The 15,398-nt window shown below is 42.4% G+C and overlaps 1 protein-coding gene across 1 annotated transcript in view; it reads right to left on the bottom strand.

Annotated features, from left to right (window-relative positions):
* Positions 1-15,398, bottom strand: part of RSPH10B (radial spoke head 10 homolog B) — a 55,583-nt gene that overhangs the window by 6,595 nt on the left and 33,590 nt on the right. Inside the window, exons 15-18 of the mRNA XM_039226118.1 lie at positions 14,189-14,296; positions 12,881-13,012; positions 11,285-11,410; positions 9,298-9,391 (exon numbers count right to left, since the gene is read on the bottom strand). Of these exons, the coding sequence (XP_039082049.1) occupies positions 9,298-9,391; positions 11,285-11,410; positions 12,881-13,012; positions 14,189-14,296 (460 nt within the window). The remainder of the gene's footprint in view (positions 1-9,297; positions 9,392-11,284; positions 11,411-12,880; positions 13,013-14,188; positions 14,297-15,398) is intronic.

Here is a 15,398-nt window from a genome sequence, read left to right as displayed (position 1 = left end):
TATAATACTGTGTGTTAATTATACTTCAATTTAAAAAAAGTGAAGGAGACTCCTGAGAGACAACCGTATAAGGATATAGTCAGCAGGTTCAGGCTCGAGAGATCGACATGCAGGGCCCACGTGGAGGAACAACTGTTCTGACAGACTGATTCAATTTGTTAAGATCATGCTTTTAAATTCAACTCCAGGGCCCCCTGGGTGGCTCAGTCGCTTAAGCGTCTGACTTCACCTCAGGTCATGATCTCATGGTTCTTGGGTTTGAACCCTGCATCGGGCTCTGTGCTGACAGCTCAGAGCCTGGAGCCTACTTTGGATTCTGTCTTCTCTCTCTGGTCCTCCTCCACTCATTCTCTACCCCCCCCCCGGTCCCTCCTTCCCTCCCTCCCTCTCTCTCCCTCCCTCTCTCTCACTCAAAAATAAACATTTAAAAATAAAAGTAAACTCCAAGAGAAGTGACATCACACAGATGGTGACAGGTCATTCTCTGACTTCACTCCCCTTTCAAAAGAAGACCCACCAACTATTCATGGACAAGACTCCACCAAGAGAATCCTAAAATATAGGGGTGAAGCTGAAGCACCCCCTGTACCACAAAGAGCAAAACAGCACTGGAAGGGTAAGAGGATTGGCTACATGCTGACCACACTCCACACCCCCACCCCCACCTCTCCCTGAGGCTGGCACAGCACCAAACTGAGAGGCCTCTGAGCCTGTTTCCTCCTGTGGGAAAAGAGAGTCCAGGGTAGACATCCAGCTCCCCCAGCATTGTGGGTCACGTGTTGGGGACCCCTGCTCCAGTCTCGCCCATGGAATTGCTAGCGAATCAGGGAGGATGGGGTTTGTGACAGAAGGATGAGGGGCTTGCAACAATCAGCACTGAGATCTTGGCAGACTGAGTCCCTACGCACACCATGTGAGTGGTCCCCGGACAGCATCTTTGGCCCCCTACAGAACCAAGTCAGTGGTGAAGTCTGACCAGGAGACTCCGTGGGGTACAGGTCAGCCTGGTTCATGCTCTCAAAGGAAGAGCTGTGCCAGTCCTGGAGCCTGGTCTGCCCACTGCCCAGGCAGGAGAGCTGAATCATAGCCTGACTTACAGCAACGACCCCCATCTGACCAGAAAGGCAAGAACACCTGCAAGCTGCATCGTCCAGCAGCACTCAACCAGAAAGTATGGCAGGCACATCCATGTATGGAGGGTTCCACTGCTCTGCCCAAGCAGAAGAGCCGATTCACAGCCCCACCTAGTGCTTGAGTAAAGCTTCCAGCCCTGCGCCGCCAGAAAACCTAGTCAGAACACCAGGAAAGCCACGTAGCCCAGCCACACTTTAGCAGAATCTTTGCAGAGCTGATAGTCTGCAGAGCTAAGCCACGGGCCCATTCAGCCAGGGAACATGGGGGCATGGGTTGGCTTGAGTCAAGACCACAAGCCAATAACCTTGCCAGCCTTGGAGCAGTTTTCCCTCTCCACTCAACCGAGGAAACTCATTGATAACACTGCTTTCTCCCACGTCCACCCCACCTCACTGCTGGATACAGTCTTTAGCCCACCCAGCAGCTCTGCACTTGAACAGAGAGCACAGCCTAGGACTTTCTGTGTCTACAGAGCAAAACCAGTAACCTGCCTGGCCAGGGAATTCATGGCATATGCTTGCCTGATCCAGGTACCCACACAACAAGCCCGTGCAGACCCTGGGCCCTGTCCTGCTCACCCACTTGGGTAGGGAAGCTAATTCATAGCTCTACCTACAGCTGAGCATACTCCCCAACCCCAATCATCTGGTAAGCCCAACCAGAACACCCAGACAACCGTAACCCTATCCTATAGCCTCACTTGGGCAGGGAAGCAAGCCATTAGTTCTGCCCCAAACTGTTCTCAGCCAGCAGCACCCTCCCTCCTCCCCACCTCAGAGCTCAGGCACTGGCCTTGCCACAAAACAGACCTGATGACAAGCCCCACTTTCCCAAGAAAGTACCAGCAGACACATCCAGACCCCCCAACTGAGCTGATGGGTGAGCAACTGTCTCTGGTAATGCACACCTGTGAAGTCTGAAAGAGGAGACCGCTTGCTTAAATGCTCAGATACCAAAGTATGGAATCAAGGATCATGAAAAATCAGGTAAATGTGACACCATGTTGGTAGAGCTCATTAGAGCTAATAAAGCTCCAATAACTGACTCTAGAGAAATGGAGATCCATAAACTATCCAAAAATTCAGAACAATCCTCTTGAAGAAGTTCAGTGAACTACAAGAATACACAACTACACAAAGTTAGGAAAACAATGAAAGAACAAAACAAGAAGTTCAACAAGGAAGCCATCAAAAAATCCAAACCCAGAAATCCTATAACTGAAAGATATGACTGAAGAATTTATTAGTAAGCTTTATTTTTTATTACTATTTTTTAAATGTTTATTTTTGAGAGCGTGAGCAGGAGAGGGGCAGAGAGAGGGAGATGGAGGATCTGAAGTAGGCTCCATACTGACAGCAGCGAGCCTGATGTGAGCCTTAAACCCATGAACTGTAAAATCATGACCTGAGCTGAAGTCAGACACTCAACCGACTGAGCCACCAAAGTGCCCCTATTACTTGTTTTTTAATAGTAAGCTTTAAAAGCAGACTCGATCATGCAGAAGAAAGAATCAGTGACCCAAAGAGAGCATTTGAAATTACCAGTCAGAAGAGCAAACAGAAAAAGGTGAGGAAAGCCTATGGGACTTAAGGGTCAGTCAAAAGAAACAATATTCCTCTTATGGTGATTCCAGGAAAAGAAGAGAAAGGGATAGAAAGTAGATTTAAAGCAATAAATAATGGCTGAAAACTTCCAAAATCTAAGGAGAGAAAAGGACATCTAGATCCACGAGACCCCAAAGACCCCAAATAGGATGAGATGGGACTACACTGAAGTGCACTATAATCATCAAAAGTCAAAGAATTTTGAAAGCAAGAGAAATTACATATAAGGGAATCCCTGTATGATAAGTGGCTGATTTTTCAACAGAAACTTTTCAGGCTGAGAGGCAATGCAATGAACTATTCAAATACTGAAAGAAACAATGGTCAGCCAAGAATTCTACCCAGCAGAATTGTCCTTCAGAAATGAAGGAGAGGGACAGACTTTTCTGGGCAAACAAAAGCTGAGGAGGTTCATTACCACTAAGCCTGACTTATAGGAAATGCTAAGAAAGAGTGCTTTAAGTGGAAGTTCAACGATACTAATTAACATCATAAAAACAAGAAGGTGGTGTTAAAGCCACTGATAAACACATAGATTCTGTAATATGGTAATGGTGATGCATAATTCACTTACAACTCCAGTTCAAAAATTTAAAAACATAATAACCATAATTACAATAATATGTTATTAGTTACACAATACTAAAAATATGTAATGGTAAGTCATATCAGTAACTTAAAATAGGAGAAGAAGTAAATGTAAAGTTTAGGAGTTCTAATCAAATGATCAGTTTAAAATAGGGTATTATAATTCTTAGACATTTTATGTGAGCCTATGGTAACAAGGGGAAAAACTAAAGTAATAACACAAAAGAATGTGATTTTAAAAAGAACACACTGATACCAAAGATATCAAAACATGAGAAAAACACAGCAGGATAAAAAACAAGGAACAGTTGTTTTATGAAACAATCAGAAAACAATTAGCAAAAGAGCAGTAGTTAGTTCTTACCTATAAATAATTAAAGGTAAATAGATTAAATTTTCCAATCAAAAGCACAGAACAGCTAAATGGATAAAAAGACAAGATCCAATGTAAGCTGCCTGTAAAAACTCACTTTAGCCTTAAAGATACACACAGACTGAGTGAAGGGGTGGAAAAGATATTTCAAGCAAATGGTAACAACAAAAAGGCAGGAAACTATACTTACATCAGACAACATAGACTCTAAAAATGTTTAAAAAAAGAAAAAGAAAGAAAAAAAAAAAAGAAAAGAGGAGCACCTGGGTAGTTCAGTTGGTTAAGCATCCAACTCCTGATTTCATCTCAGGTCATGATCTCACGGTCAGTGAGTTTGAGCTCCACGTCAGGCTCTGCACTGACAGTGCTGAGCCTGCTTGAGATTCATTGTCTCCCTCTCTTTGCCCCTCCCCTGCTTGTGCGCTTGCTCTCTCTCTCTCTCTCTCTCTCTCTCTCTCTCTCTCGTGCTCTCTCAAAATAAATAAACTTTAAAAAAATTTCTTGAAATAAAAATGGTAAAAAGAGACAGGGAAGGTCATTATATAATGATAAAGCAGTCAATCCATCAAGAAGATATAACTGCTGTATTTATGTTCCCAACTTAAAAGCGCCTAAATAAAGCAGAAACTAACAGAGCAAAAAGAAGAAAGAAGCAATACAAAATAGTTGGAGATTTTAATACCCCACTCTCAACAATGAATAGATGATCCAGACAATCAATAAGGAAACAGCAGATTTGATCAACACTATAGACCAAATTGGACCTCACAGACATATACAGAACATTCTGTCTGACAGCAGCAGAACAGACATTATTCTTAAGCAAACATGGAACATTTTCTTTTTTTAAAATTTCTTTAAATGTTTTATTTCTGAGAAAGAGACAGACAGCATGAGCAGGGGAGGGTCAGAGAGAGAGGGAGATACAGAATCTGAAACAGGCTCCAGGCTCTGAGATAGCTGTCAGCACTGAGCCTGATGTGGGGCTCGAACCCACGAACTGTGAGATCATGACCTGAGCTGAAGTTGGACACTTAACCGACTGAGCCACCCAGGTGCCCCAACGTGGAACATTTTCTAGCACTGACCATATGTTAGGCCACAAAACAAGTCCTAGCAAATTTAAGATTAAAATCATAACCAGTATCTTCTCTGACCACAGTGGTATGAAACTTAGTAACAGGAGGAAAACTAGAAAATTCACAAACGTGGAAATAAACATTCTCCTGAACAACCAATGGATCAAAAAATAAAGGAGAAAATTTAAAGTATCTTGAGATAGTTGAAAAAAGAAACACAATATACCAAAACTTGCAGGATGCAGCAAAAAGAGTTCGAAGAAAGAAGTTTATAGTAATAAACACCTACATTAAAAAACAAGAAATAATTCAAATAAACTAACTGAACTCTGCCTTAGGAAACTAGAATAAGAAACTAGATCCAAAATTAGAAGGACAGAAATAATAAATATTACAGAACTACATAAAATAGAGAACAGGAAACAATAGAAAATATTAACGAAACTATGAGTTGGTTGTTTGAAAAAGTAAACAAAATTGACAAATCTTTAGCTAGGCTAGCCAAGGAAAAAAGAGAGGACCCATATCAACAAAATTATAAGTGAAAACAAACATTACAACTAATACGACAGAAATATAAAGATCGTAAGAGGCTACTATGAACAATTATACACCAACAGACTGGACAAACTAGAAGAAATTGAGAAATTCTTTTTTTAATAATTTTTTTTGTAATCTTTATTTTTGAGAGAGAGACGGAGTGCAAGTGGGGGAGGAACAGAGAGAGAGGAAGACACAGAATCTGAAGCAGGCTCCAGGCTCTGAGCTGTCAGCACAGAGCCTGACGCAAGGCTCAAACTCACAAGTGGTGCAATCGTGACCTGAGTTGAAGTCGGACAATTAACCAACTAAGCCACTCAGCTGCCCCCCCTAAAAATTCTTAGGAACATAACAACCTACCAACACTGAATTCAAGAAGAAATAGAAAATCTGAACAGACCGAATACTAGCAAGTTTGATTAGTAACCAAGTCTCCCAGCAAAGGAAAGCCCAAGACCAGATAGCTTCACTGTTGAACTTTGACAAACATTTGAAAAACAATTAATGCCAGTCCTTCTCAAACTCTTCCCAAAAACTGAAGATGAGGGAACATTCCCAAACTCATTTTATGAAGTCAGCATTAAACTGATGTCAACGCCAGAAAAGGACACCACCAGAAAAGAAAACTACAGGTCCATATCCCTGAAGAATATAGGTGCGAAAATATTCAACAGAATACTAGCACACTGATTTCAGCACATTAAAAGGATCATTCACCATGGTCAACTAGGATTTATCCCTGGGATTGAAGGATGGTTCAACATATGCAAACCAGTCAATGTGATACATCACATCGAAAGAAAGAAAAAAATTATCTGATCATCTCTGTAAACACAGAAAAAGCATTGGACAAAATTCTACATCCATTCATGATAAAAACTCTTAATGTTTACTTATTTTTGAGAATGAGAGAGACACAGAGTGTGAGTGGGGAGGGACAGAGAGAGAGACACAGATTCGGAAGCAGGCTCCAGGCTCTGAGCTGTGAACACAAAGCCCGATACAGGGCTTGAACTCATGAACGATGACATTGTGACCTAAGCCGAAATAGGATGCTTAACTGACTGAGCCACCCAGCCACCCCCATGATAAAAACTCTTAACAAGTTAAATACAGAAGGAGTGTACCTCAATATATATTACAAGCTGTCAATTAACATCATATTCAAGGGTGAAAGATTGACAAGTTTTCCTCTAATATCAGGAACAAGAGAAGGATGCACATTCTCACCATTTTTATTCAACATAATACTGAAAGGTACTAGCCAGAGCAATTAGGCAAAAAAAAAAAAAAAAAAGAAAAAAAAGAAAAAGAAATTTAAAGTATTCCAATAGGTAACAAAGAGGTAAAATTGTCTCTATTTGCAGATGACATGATTCTATACATAGAAAATCCTAAATACTCCACCAGAAACCTAATAGGCCTCATCAATGAATCCAGGAAAGTTGCAGGATATAAAATTAACATACAAAAATCAATAGGGTTTCTATACGCTAACAATGAATTCAGGAAAAGAATTAAAGAAAATGATCCCATTTACAATATGATCAAAAACAGTAAAATACTTAGTAATAAATTTAGCCAAGAGTTGAAAGATCTCTGAGTACTTCAAGACTGATGAAGGAAGCTGAAGAAGACAAAAATAAATAGAAAGGTATCCCACATCCATGGACTGTAAAAACTAGTACTGTTAAGATGTCAATACTACCAAAAGTCATCTATAGATTCAATGCCCTCCCTGTCAAGATTCCAACGGCATTTTTAAAAGCAGCAGAAAAAAATAGCTCTAAAAATACTTTTTTTTAATGTTCATTTATTATTTTGAGAGAGCACGAGTAGGGGAGAGCAGAGAGAGAGAGAGAGATGGAGACAGAGAATCTGAAGCAAGCTCCAGGCTCTGAGCTGTCAGCACAAAGCCCAACTGGGGCTCAAACCCACGGACCCCAATTAGCTATAAAATGTATATGGAACCACAAGAGAAGCCAAAGCAGTCCTGAGAAAGAGGAACTAAGCAGGGGGCATCACACTTCCTGATTTGAAGCTATGCTATACAGTATAGTAATCCTAACAGTATGGTACTGGCATAAAAACAGACACACAGACCAAGGGAACAGAATCAAGAGCCTAGAAATAAACCAGTATGTAGAGTCAGTATTTGACAAGGAAGCTAAGAATGTTCGATGGAGAGAAGATAGTCTCTCCAATAAATGGTGTTGGGAAAATAGGACATATAAAAGAAGGAAACTAAATTTTTAAAAATTGTTTAAAAATGTAAATGTAAGATTGGAAACCATAAAGCTGCTAGAAGAAAACATAGAGAAAAAAGTTCCTTGACATGGGTCTTGGCAAGGACTTCTTGGATACGATGCCTAAAGTACAAGTAACGTAACGAGAAACAGAAACCAGGATGACATGGAACTAAACTAATGCAGAGCAAAAGAAATGAACAAAATGAAAAGGCAACCTATAGAATAGGAAAAAATATATATTTGCAAACCATATATCTGATAAAGGCTTTGAATCCAAAATATATAAACAACTCCTACAACTCAATAGAAAATAGGCAAAGCATCTGAATAGACCTTTTTTTTAAAGAGGATATAGGAGTGGCCAATGGCCAGCATCACTCATCATCAGGGAAATGAAAATCAAAACCATGGTGAGAAGTCACCTTGTACCTGTTAGAATAGCGCCTTGAAAAGACAAGAGGTGGGGCGCCTGGGTGGCTCCGTTGGTTAAGCGTCCGGCTTCGGCTCAGGACATGATCTCACGGTTCATGGGTTTGAGCCCCGTGTCGGGCTCTGTGCTGACAGCTCGGAGCCTGGAGTCTGCTTCGGATTCTGTGTCTCCCTCTCTCTCTGACCCTCCCCTGCTCACGCTGTCTCTCTCTCTCTCTCTCTCTCTCTCAGAAATGAATAAAATATTAAAAAAAAAAAAGAAAAAGAAAAGTGGCAACACATGCTGGCGAGGATGGGGAGAAAAGGGAACCCTCATGCACTATTGGCAGGGATGTAAATTGGTGCAGTCACTCTGGGAAACAGTATGGAGGTTCCTCATAAAATTCAAAACAGAAGTACCATATAACCGAGCAATCCTACCCCTGGCAGAATATCTGAAGGAAACAAAAGCACCCTGTGGGAGAGATGTAGGTGCCCCCATGTTCACTGCAGCCTCATTCACAATAGCCAAGACATGGAAACAACCCAAGTGTCCCGTGAAAAATGGATAAAGTTGTGGTAATATACAGAATGGAAATTTATTCATTCATTAAAAAGGAGGAAACCTTGCCATTTGTAACAACATGGATGGGCCTCGAGGGCATTAAGCTCAGTGAAATAAGCCAGCCATAGAAAGACAAATACTGTATGACCTTACTTATATGTAGAATTAGAAACAAAACAAAAAACTCATCGAAAAAGAGACCAGTGGTTACCGGAGGTGGGGGATGGGGGGAGGATTGGATGAAGGTGGTCAAATGTGGTCAACTTCCACTTGTAAGGTAAGGACTAGGATGTGATAGATACATCATAACTATAGTTAGCACTGCTTTATGATACAGGAAAAAATTGTTAAAAAAGTAGATCCCAAGAATTCTCATCACAAGGAAAAACATTTTTTTCTTTTTTGAGTTATCTATCTGAAGTGACGGATGTTAATAAAACATACTGTGGCGATCATTTCACAATATACGTATGTCAAATCATTATGCTGTACACCTGAAACTTCAGAACTGTTGTAAATCACAATCTCAGGCAAACTGGAAAAAAAATACAAAGGCAAACACAAAAACCTCGACAAGATCAGGCCTTGAAAGTAAACTCTGTCACAGGGGTGTCAGGACCGGAAGTGGCCCTGACAGCCTAGTTATATTAAAAAAAAACAAAAAACAAAAATAAACCACTTGGATGTTTTTGCAAACTTTCTATCATTTACAAGCAACAGTTCGCAAACATTAGAGTTCAATAATGAAACTACTCACCATTTTGAGATAAAAAAAAGGTGAGTCCTTTTCCTGGAGATTTAAAATTCAATTTGGAAATTCTTTCATCACTCAGAGACATCCTGATCTTGTGCTTTAACATTAAAAAAAATCACAAAAGCAAAATATGACTTCTGCATCATTATGGACCCAAACTAAATCTCTACATTAGAAGTAATTAGAAAGTTATTAATGAGGCCATTCTTTTTAAGCTAACAAGACTATTTCTGGGGCGGCTGGGCAGCTCAGTCGGTTAAGGGTCTGACTTTCAGTTTCGGCTCAGGTCATGATCTCGTGGTTTCATGAATTCGAGCCCCATATCAAGCTGTGCACTGATGGTGCAGAACATTTTTGGGATTCTCTCTCCCCAACTCCTCCCCCTACTCACGCTCTGTCTCTCTCAAAATAAGTAAATAAACTTTAAAAAAGAGACTATTTCTATATTTAACCTGCATAAAATTTTGCTATTGATACAATTAAGGATACGAATAAGATTTATTGTATCCACTAAAAGGTTCTTCCCAAGAAACCAAAGACTTCAAAGTCTTCCCTGGCTCTGTTGGAAAGAGGTTTACTATCCACAGTTAACTGTACCTACATTCCGATATTAAAAGCGTTAGTTACTATATATATACACACACACACACACACACACATATATATATGCTGTTCACACCGATATGTCTGTCTTCACATAGATCTGGCCCTTGAACTCCAGACTTGTGTCTCCATCTGTGCCAACTGGAGGTCTGATCAGGCACCTTTAGCCTAACGTGTCCAAAACCAGCTCCCTAATTTTTTCCCCAAACTCATGTCCCCTGCCCCAGCCTTGCCCTTCACAGTAAAGGGCAACTGCATCTTCCAAAAACCTTAGAATCATCTTGTCTTTCCTCCTCTCCTTCTCAGACTCCACAGCCTTCAACAACACGGCACCTAACTCCAAAAGCTTCCTTACTGGCTTGTCAACAGTGAAGCCATAGAGAGGCTACTGACCCTCTGCTCTGGGGCCCTCCCATCTCCCTCAGAACGAAAGCCAGGTCCTCACGATGGCCAGTGCCCTCCTGGTCTGGCCCCGCTGCATCGCTGAGCTCATGCCTGGTGCGGCTGCACTTGGTGCTGCACTTTCCTTTTAACAGCCCAAATATGCTCCCACCTCGGGGCCTCTGCCCAGACCAGTCTTCCTCCAGGTAATCACAGGCTTAGCTTCCTTACTTCCTTGGTGCATGCTCAGATTGCTTCATCAGAAGACCTGTCACCACCTCTCCTTGTCACTCAGTCTCCACAGTCTGCCTTGCTCTCCACCACATCACTCATATCTCATGTGAGGAAGTGTAGTGCTGTGGTCCTGGAGTCGGACCACAAATTCTGGAGTCAGACTGCCTGCATATAGACCCCCAGCTGCACTACCTACTGGCTCCATGGCTGCTGACAGGTTACCTAACCTTTTAGCACCTGGGTTCCCTCCTAGAGATAGTAACCGTACCCAAAGGTGGCTGGGGGTATTAAAAGAGCTCAGACTGGGAAGTGCACGTACCTGGTAAACACCCCAGGAGCCTTGGCCATTACTACCGCTCACTTGTCTCCCTCCCCTCGCTGGAATGGGAAGTCCATGAGAGCTCAGGCTCTCACTTCCCGGCAGATCGCCAGTGCACAGAAGAGTGCTCAGCACACAGTACATGCGCAAAACTCATTGATACTGCAAGCAGGTAACCGTTGTTATGTGTCTGGTTGTAAATACAAAACTTTGGGGTGTTTCTGGGGGCACCTGGGGGGCTCAGTCTGTTAAGCATCCAATTTTGGCTCAGGTCACAATCCCATAGTTCGTGGGTTCAAGCCCTGCATCGGGCTCTGTGCTGACAGCTCAAAGCCTGGAGCTTGGTTCAGATTCTGTGTTTCCCTCTCTCTCTGCTCCTCTCCTACTTGTTCTTGTTCTCTCTCTCTCTCTCTCCAAAATAAACAAACACTTAACATTTAAAAAAATACAAACCTCTGATCTCCTCGTTTTGCTAAGATCAAGCATGGGTCCTAGCTTGCTTGAAGAGGACTTGGTGCTGCCGTCCTGCAGATCAGATTCCTGGCTTGTTCCTATACTCGAACTCCTGCGCTGGGTGTTCTGAGCAAGGACAAACACGTAAGCGGACTCTGGCTTCCTTGGAGGCACACACGCGATTTTACTGAAGTATAATTTACTACTTGATGATTTTTGACCTACCACCTGTGAAACGATCCCCTCAACCAACACATCCATCACCATCAAGTTTCCTGTGCCCCTTAGGAATCCAACCCCTCTTCCCTCATCCTTGCTGATCTGCTGTCACTACAGTTGACTCTGCATCTTCTAGAATTTTATATAATTGGAATCACAACAGGATGTATCTTTTTTTGGTTTGGCCTCTTTCACCCAGCGTAACTTTGATTCATCCTTGTTGTATTCTCTATCATGGGTTATTTCATTGCAGAGTCATACTCCATTGTATGGACAAAGGAGGATTTAGCTTGTTGGACATTTGGAGTGACATAAGTGATCAGAAGTGAACGTGATCAGAGGGTTTCTGAGGACAATTCCTAGACCAGCATTCACACTCGTTCACTGGAGTGCATATGACGCCATCCATGAAATCATGGACAAAACTAAGGTGGAGCTTTGCTTCCCTCAGAGCAGAGCCCCAGACCCTGACTGTGGCCATGGCAAGGCTCCCAGATGACCTGGAGATGCCATCAGTCATATCCTCGAGCTGGGGGAGGAATATCTACTTGGTGGGGGCCCTGTGAAGTTGAACATGAAGCAAACTCTCAGCACACGAGGAGTCTGAGATATGTCAGGGGATTTTTGAGATGCATCACCCTTCACATGACAAAAAATGATCTTATATGCACGGCTCTAGAGAGTTCCCCAGCTGTGAGGTTCCACTGGCCCCCAAGATTCTTCCTGTGGGTCCAAATGGATGGCTAGAAAATCAGAAACCCTCTAAGCCTACTTGGCCATAACCCCCCACCCAAAACCAGTTTGTGTCAAACTGCCCCAGTGGCTGGGCCGTTCGGTAGGCGGCTAGTGCTGCCCTGCTCCACTGAGGTCTTGGCAGTGGAGTCTCATGTCCAGTAGGCCTGTTGTGTGAGCCGACCCCATCCTAAGGGACCCATCTAGCATCTTGTGCATACTCAGGAGATATTTCTTAGCGACTTCACTCTGAGAGTGGCTCTCCACTCTTGTAAATGCTAGATTGTATAACGACACATTTCATAACAAAATGTGTCAGGTGTTCTAAGCCTAGTGCTCTGCCTGGTGTTTTGTTGGGCACCCTGAGTTTCTTTCAGGAGATCTCCGCTAATGTGACTTTTCAGGAGATCTCTGCTAATGCAGCTAAAAGCCTATGCCCCTGGGTCATGACCAGGGAACACGTTTTCCCTAATTTAAAGAAAAAGGCAATATACACTCTCAAAATGTGAAAGGGGGTCTTAAGCTTTTTCTTAAGCCTTAAGTTACTTCCTGAAGGGTTACAAAAGCCCAAGATAGTTTTGATGAAGGTTTACCCATTCCAGAATGAAACCACTCCTTGCACTGTAAATTCTAAACTACTATTACCTGATCGGGGCTTCTGTGTTGGTCTCCAGGCAAGTCATCATTTAGAAAATTTAAATAGGATTTAGTCATTTGGTCAGTAACAGAGATGAGTGTGAAGCTTAAGAGAGCTTCAAAGAATTCCAGGAAGACCAGCTGAAATACAAAAAAATACAAAGGGTCTCACTCATGTGACACACCCTGAGGTGGACCAGTGATAAATCTGGCTGTTGGTTTCTGTCTCCAAAGAAAGCTGCCTTGGTCAGCACTCAAGTGTTGTGGGTGCACACTGATTGGAAATAAGAACTATGATATTTAAAAGACTATGTGTGGGGGCATCTAGGTGGCTCAGTAGGTTAAGTTTCCAACTTTGGCTCAGGTCATGATCTCCCTGTTCGTGGGTTCGAGACCCGCACTAGGCTCTGTGCTGACAGCTCAGAGCCTGAAGCCTGCTTCAGATTCTGTGTTTCCCTTTCTGCCCCCCTCCTGCTTGTGGTCTGTCTCTGTCTCTCAAAAATAAATAAAAAACATTTAGTGGCGCCTGGGTGGCTCAGTCAGTTGGGCATCTGACTTCAGCTCAGGTCATGATCTTGCAGTTCACGAATTTGAGACCTGCGTCAGGCTCTGTGCTGACAGCTCAGCGCCTCAGACACAGATTCTGTGTCTCCCCCCTCAGAAATAAATATTTAAAACTTTTTTTTAAATAAACATTTAAAAAAATTAAATCATATTAAAAATTATATTATTTTTATATTATATTATTTAATATAATTATTTTAATAAAATTTTTATATTATATTATTTAATATTATTAAAAATTATATTAAAAAATAAGACTATGTGAGTTCTATCTTATTTGTTAAGTCACTTTTCTATGTTGTTGGAAATCTTTTATTTTATATTCACTAATCGAGGACAGTCCTTTTTAAAAATTTTTTTAAACGTTTATTCATTTTTGAGAGACAGAGAGAGACACCATATGAGTGGGGCAGGGGTAGAGAGGGAGACACAGAATCTGAAGCAGTCTTCAAACTCTGAGCTAACTGTCATCACAGAGCCTGACTCAGGGCTCGAACCCATGAACCGTGAGATCATGACCTGAGCTGAAGTCGGATGCTTAACTGACTGAGCTACCCAGGCGCCCCAACTCTAGTTTTCTAATACAATCCAGCAGATATAGCTACATAGACACACACCGATATACATACATATATGCATACGTGCACATGCGTAGAGACCTATGCATATTTATGTACTGGGGTTAGAATGCCTTTCAGTCAGATCTTGGTTCTTGGATTGTATCTGCACTATTTGTGACATCTCTTGACAAACCTCAAGTTCAAAGTTGCTGTCGATGCCATCATGCATGAAAGGATTATCCTCTGCGATGACTTCCACAAATTTGGTTGGTGTTAATTCCTTATTTATCATTTTAAAGTCCTGTAAAAGAAACAACCAAATAAACTCTAATAGCGTGTAATTACAGATAGCTACGTATTTTTAATGTCAATTTGTATCCATGTAACACTTTCAGAAGGTGTTCTAGAAATGAGTATCTTTGAAACCGATCCTTTTGAAAAGCATTCTAGATTACCATTGATATTTACCTCTCCAGACCTTCCCTAATCCTTCTGCAAGAAAAGTATTTTTAGAAGCATCAACACAGGAGCGCCTGGGTAGCTCAGTCAGTTAAGCATTTCACTCTTGATCTTGGCTCAGGTCATGATCTCACTGTTTGAGGGCTCAAACCCCAGGCTGACAGCACAGAGCCTGCTTGGTATTCTCTCTCTCTCTCCTTCTCTCTCTGTCCCTCCCCACTCTTTCTCTCAAAATAAATTTAAAAAAAGAGAGAGAAAATGTTGTTCTTTGACAAAAAGGAGGAGGCGGAGGAGGAGGCAGAGGCGGAGGAGGAGGCAGAGGAAGAAGAAGGAAGAAGAAGGAAGAGGAAGGAAGAGGAAGGAAGAGGAAGGAAGAGGAAGGGGAAGAGGAAGAAAGAGGAAGAGGAAGGGGAAGGGGAAGGGGAAGGGGAAGAGGAAGGGGAAGGGGAAGAGGAAGGGGAAGAGGAAGGGGAAGAGGAAGGGGAAGAGGAAGAGGAAGGGGAAGAGGAAGGGGAAGGGGAAGAGGAAGGGGAAGAGGAAGGGGAAGAGGAAGGGGAAGAGGAAGAAGAAGAGGAAGAAGAAGAGGAAGAAGAAGAGGAAGAAGAAGAGGAAGAAGAAGAGGAAGAAGAGGAAGAAGAAGAAGAAGAAGAAGAAGAAGAAGAAGAAGAAGAAGAAGGGTAACTGGGTGGCCCAGTTGGTTAAGTGTCTGACTCTTGGTTTCGGCTCAGGTCGTGATCTCATGGTTTGTGAGTTTGAGCCCCGTGTCAGGCTCTGTGCTGACAGTGTGGAGCCTGCTACAGTGCAAGGTCTGCTTAGAATTCTCTCTCCCTCGGGGCGCCTGGGTGGCTTAGTCGGTTAAGTGTCCGACTTTCGCTTAGGCCATGATCTTGCGGTTCATGGGTTCGAGCCCTGCGGTCGGGCTCTGTGCTGACTGCCAGCTCAGA

The sequence above is a fragment of the Hyaena hyaena genome, unplaced genomic scaffold (assembly GCF_003009895.1).
Source record: "Hyaena hyaena isolate Hyena2069 unplaced genomic scaffold, ASM300989v1 scaffold_20, whole genome shotgun sequence".
NCBI lineage: Eukaryota > Metazoa > Chordata > Mammalia > Carnivora > Hyaenidae > Hyaena > Hyaena hyaena.
Note: the sequence above shows the minus strand (reverse complement) of the source record. Positions and strands in the feature narration are given on the sequence as shown.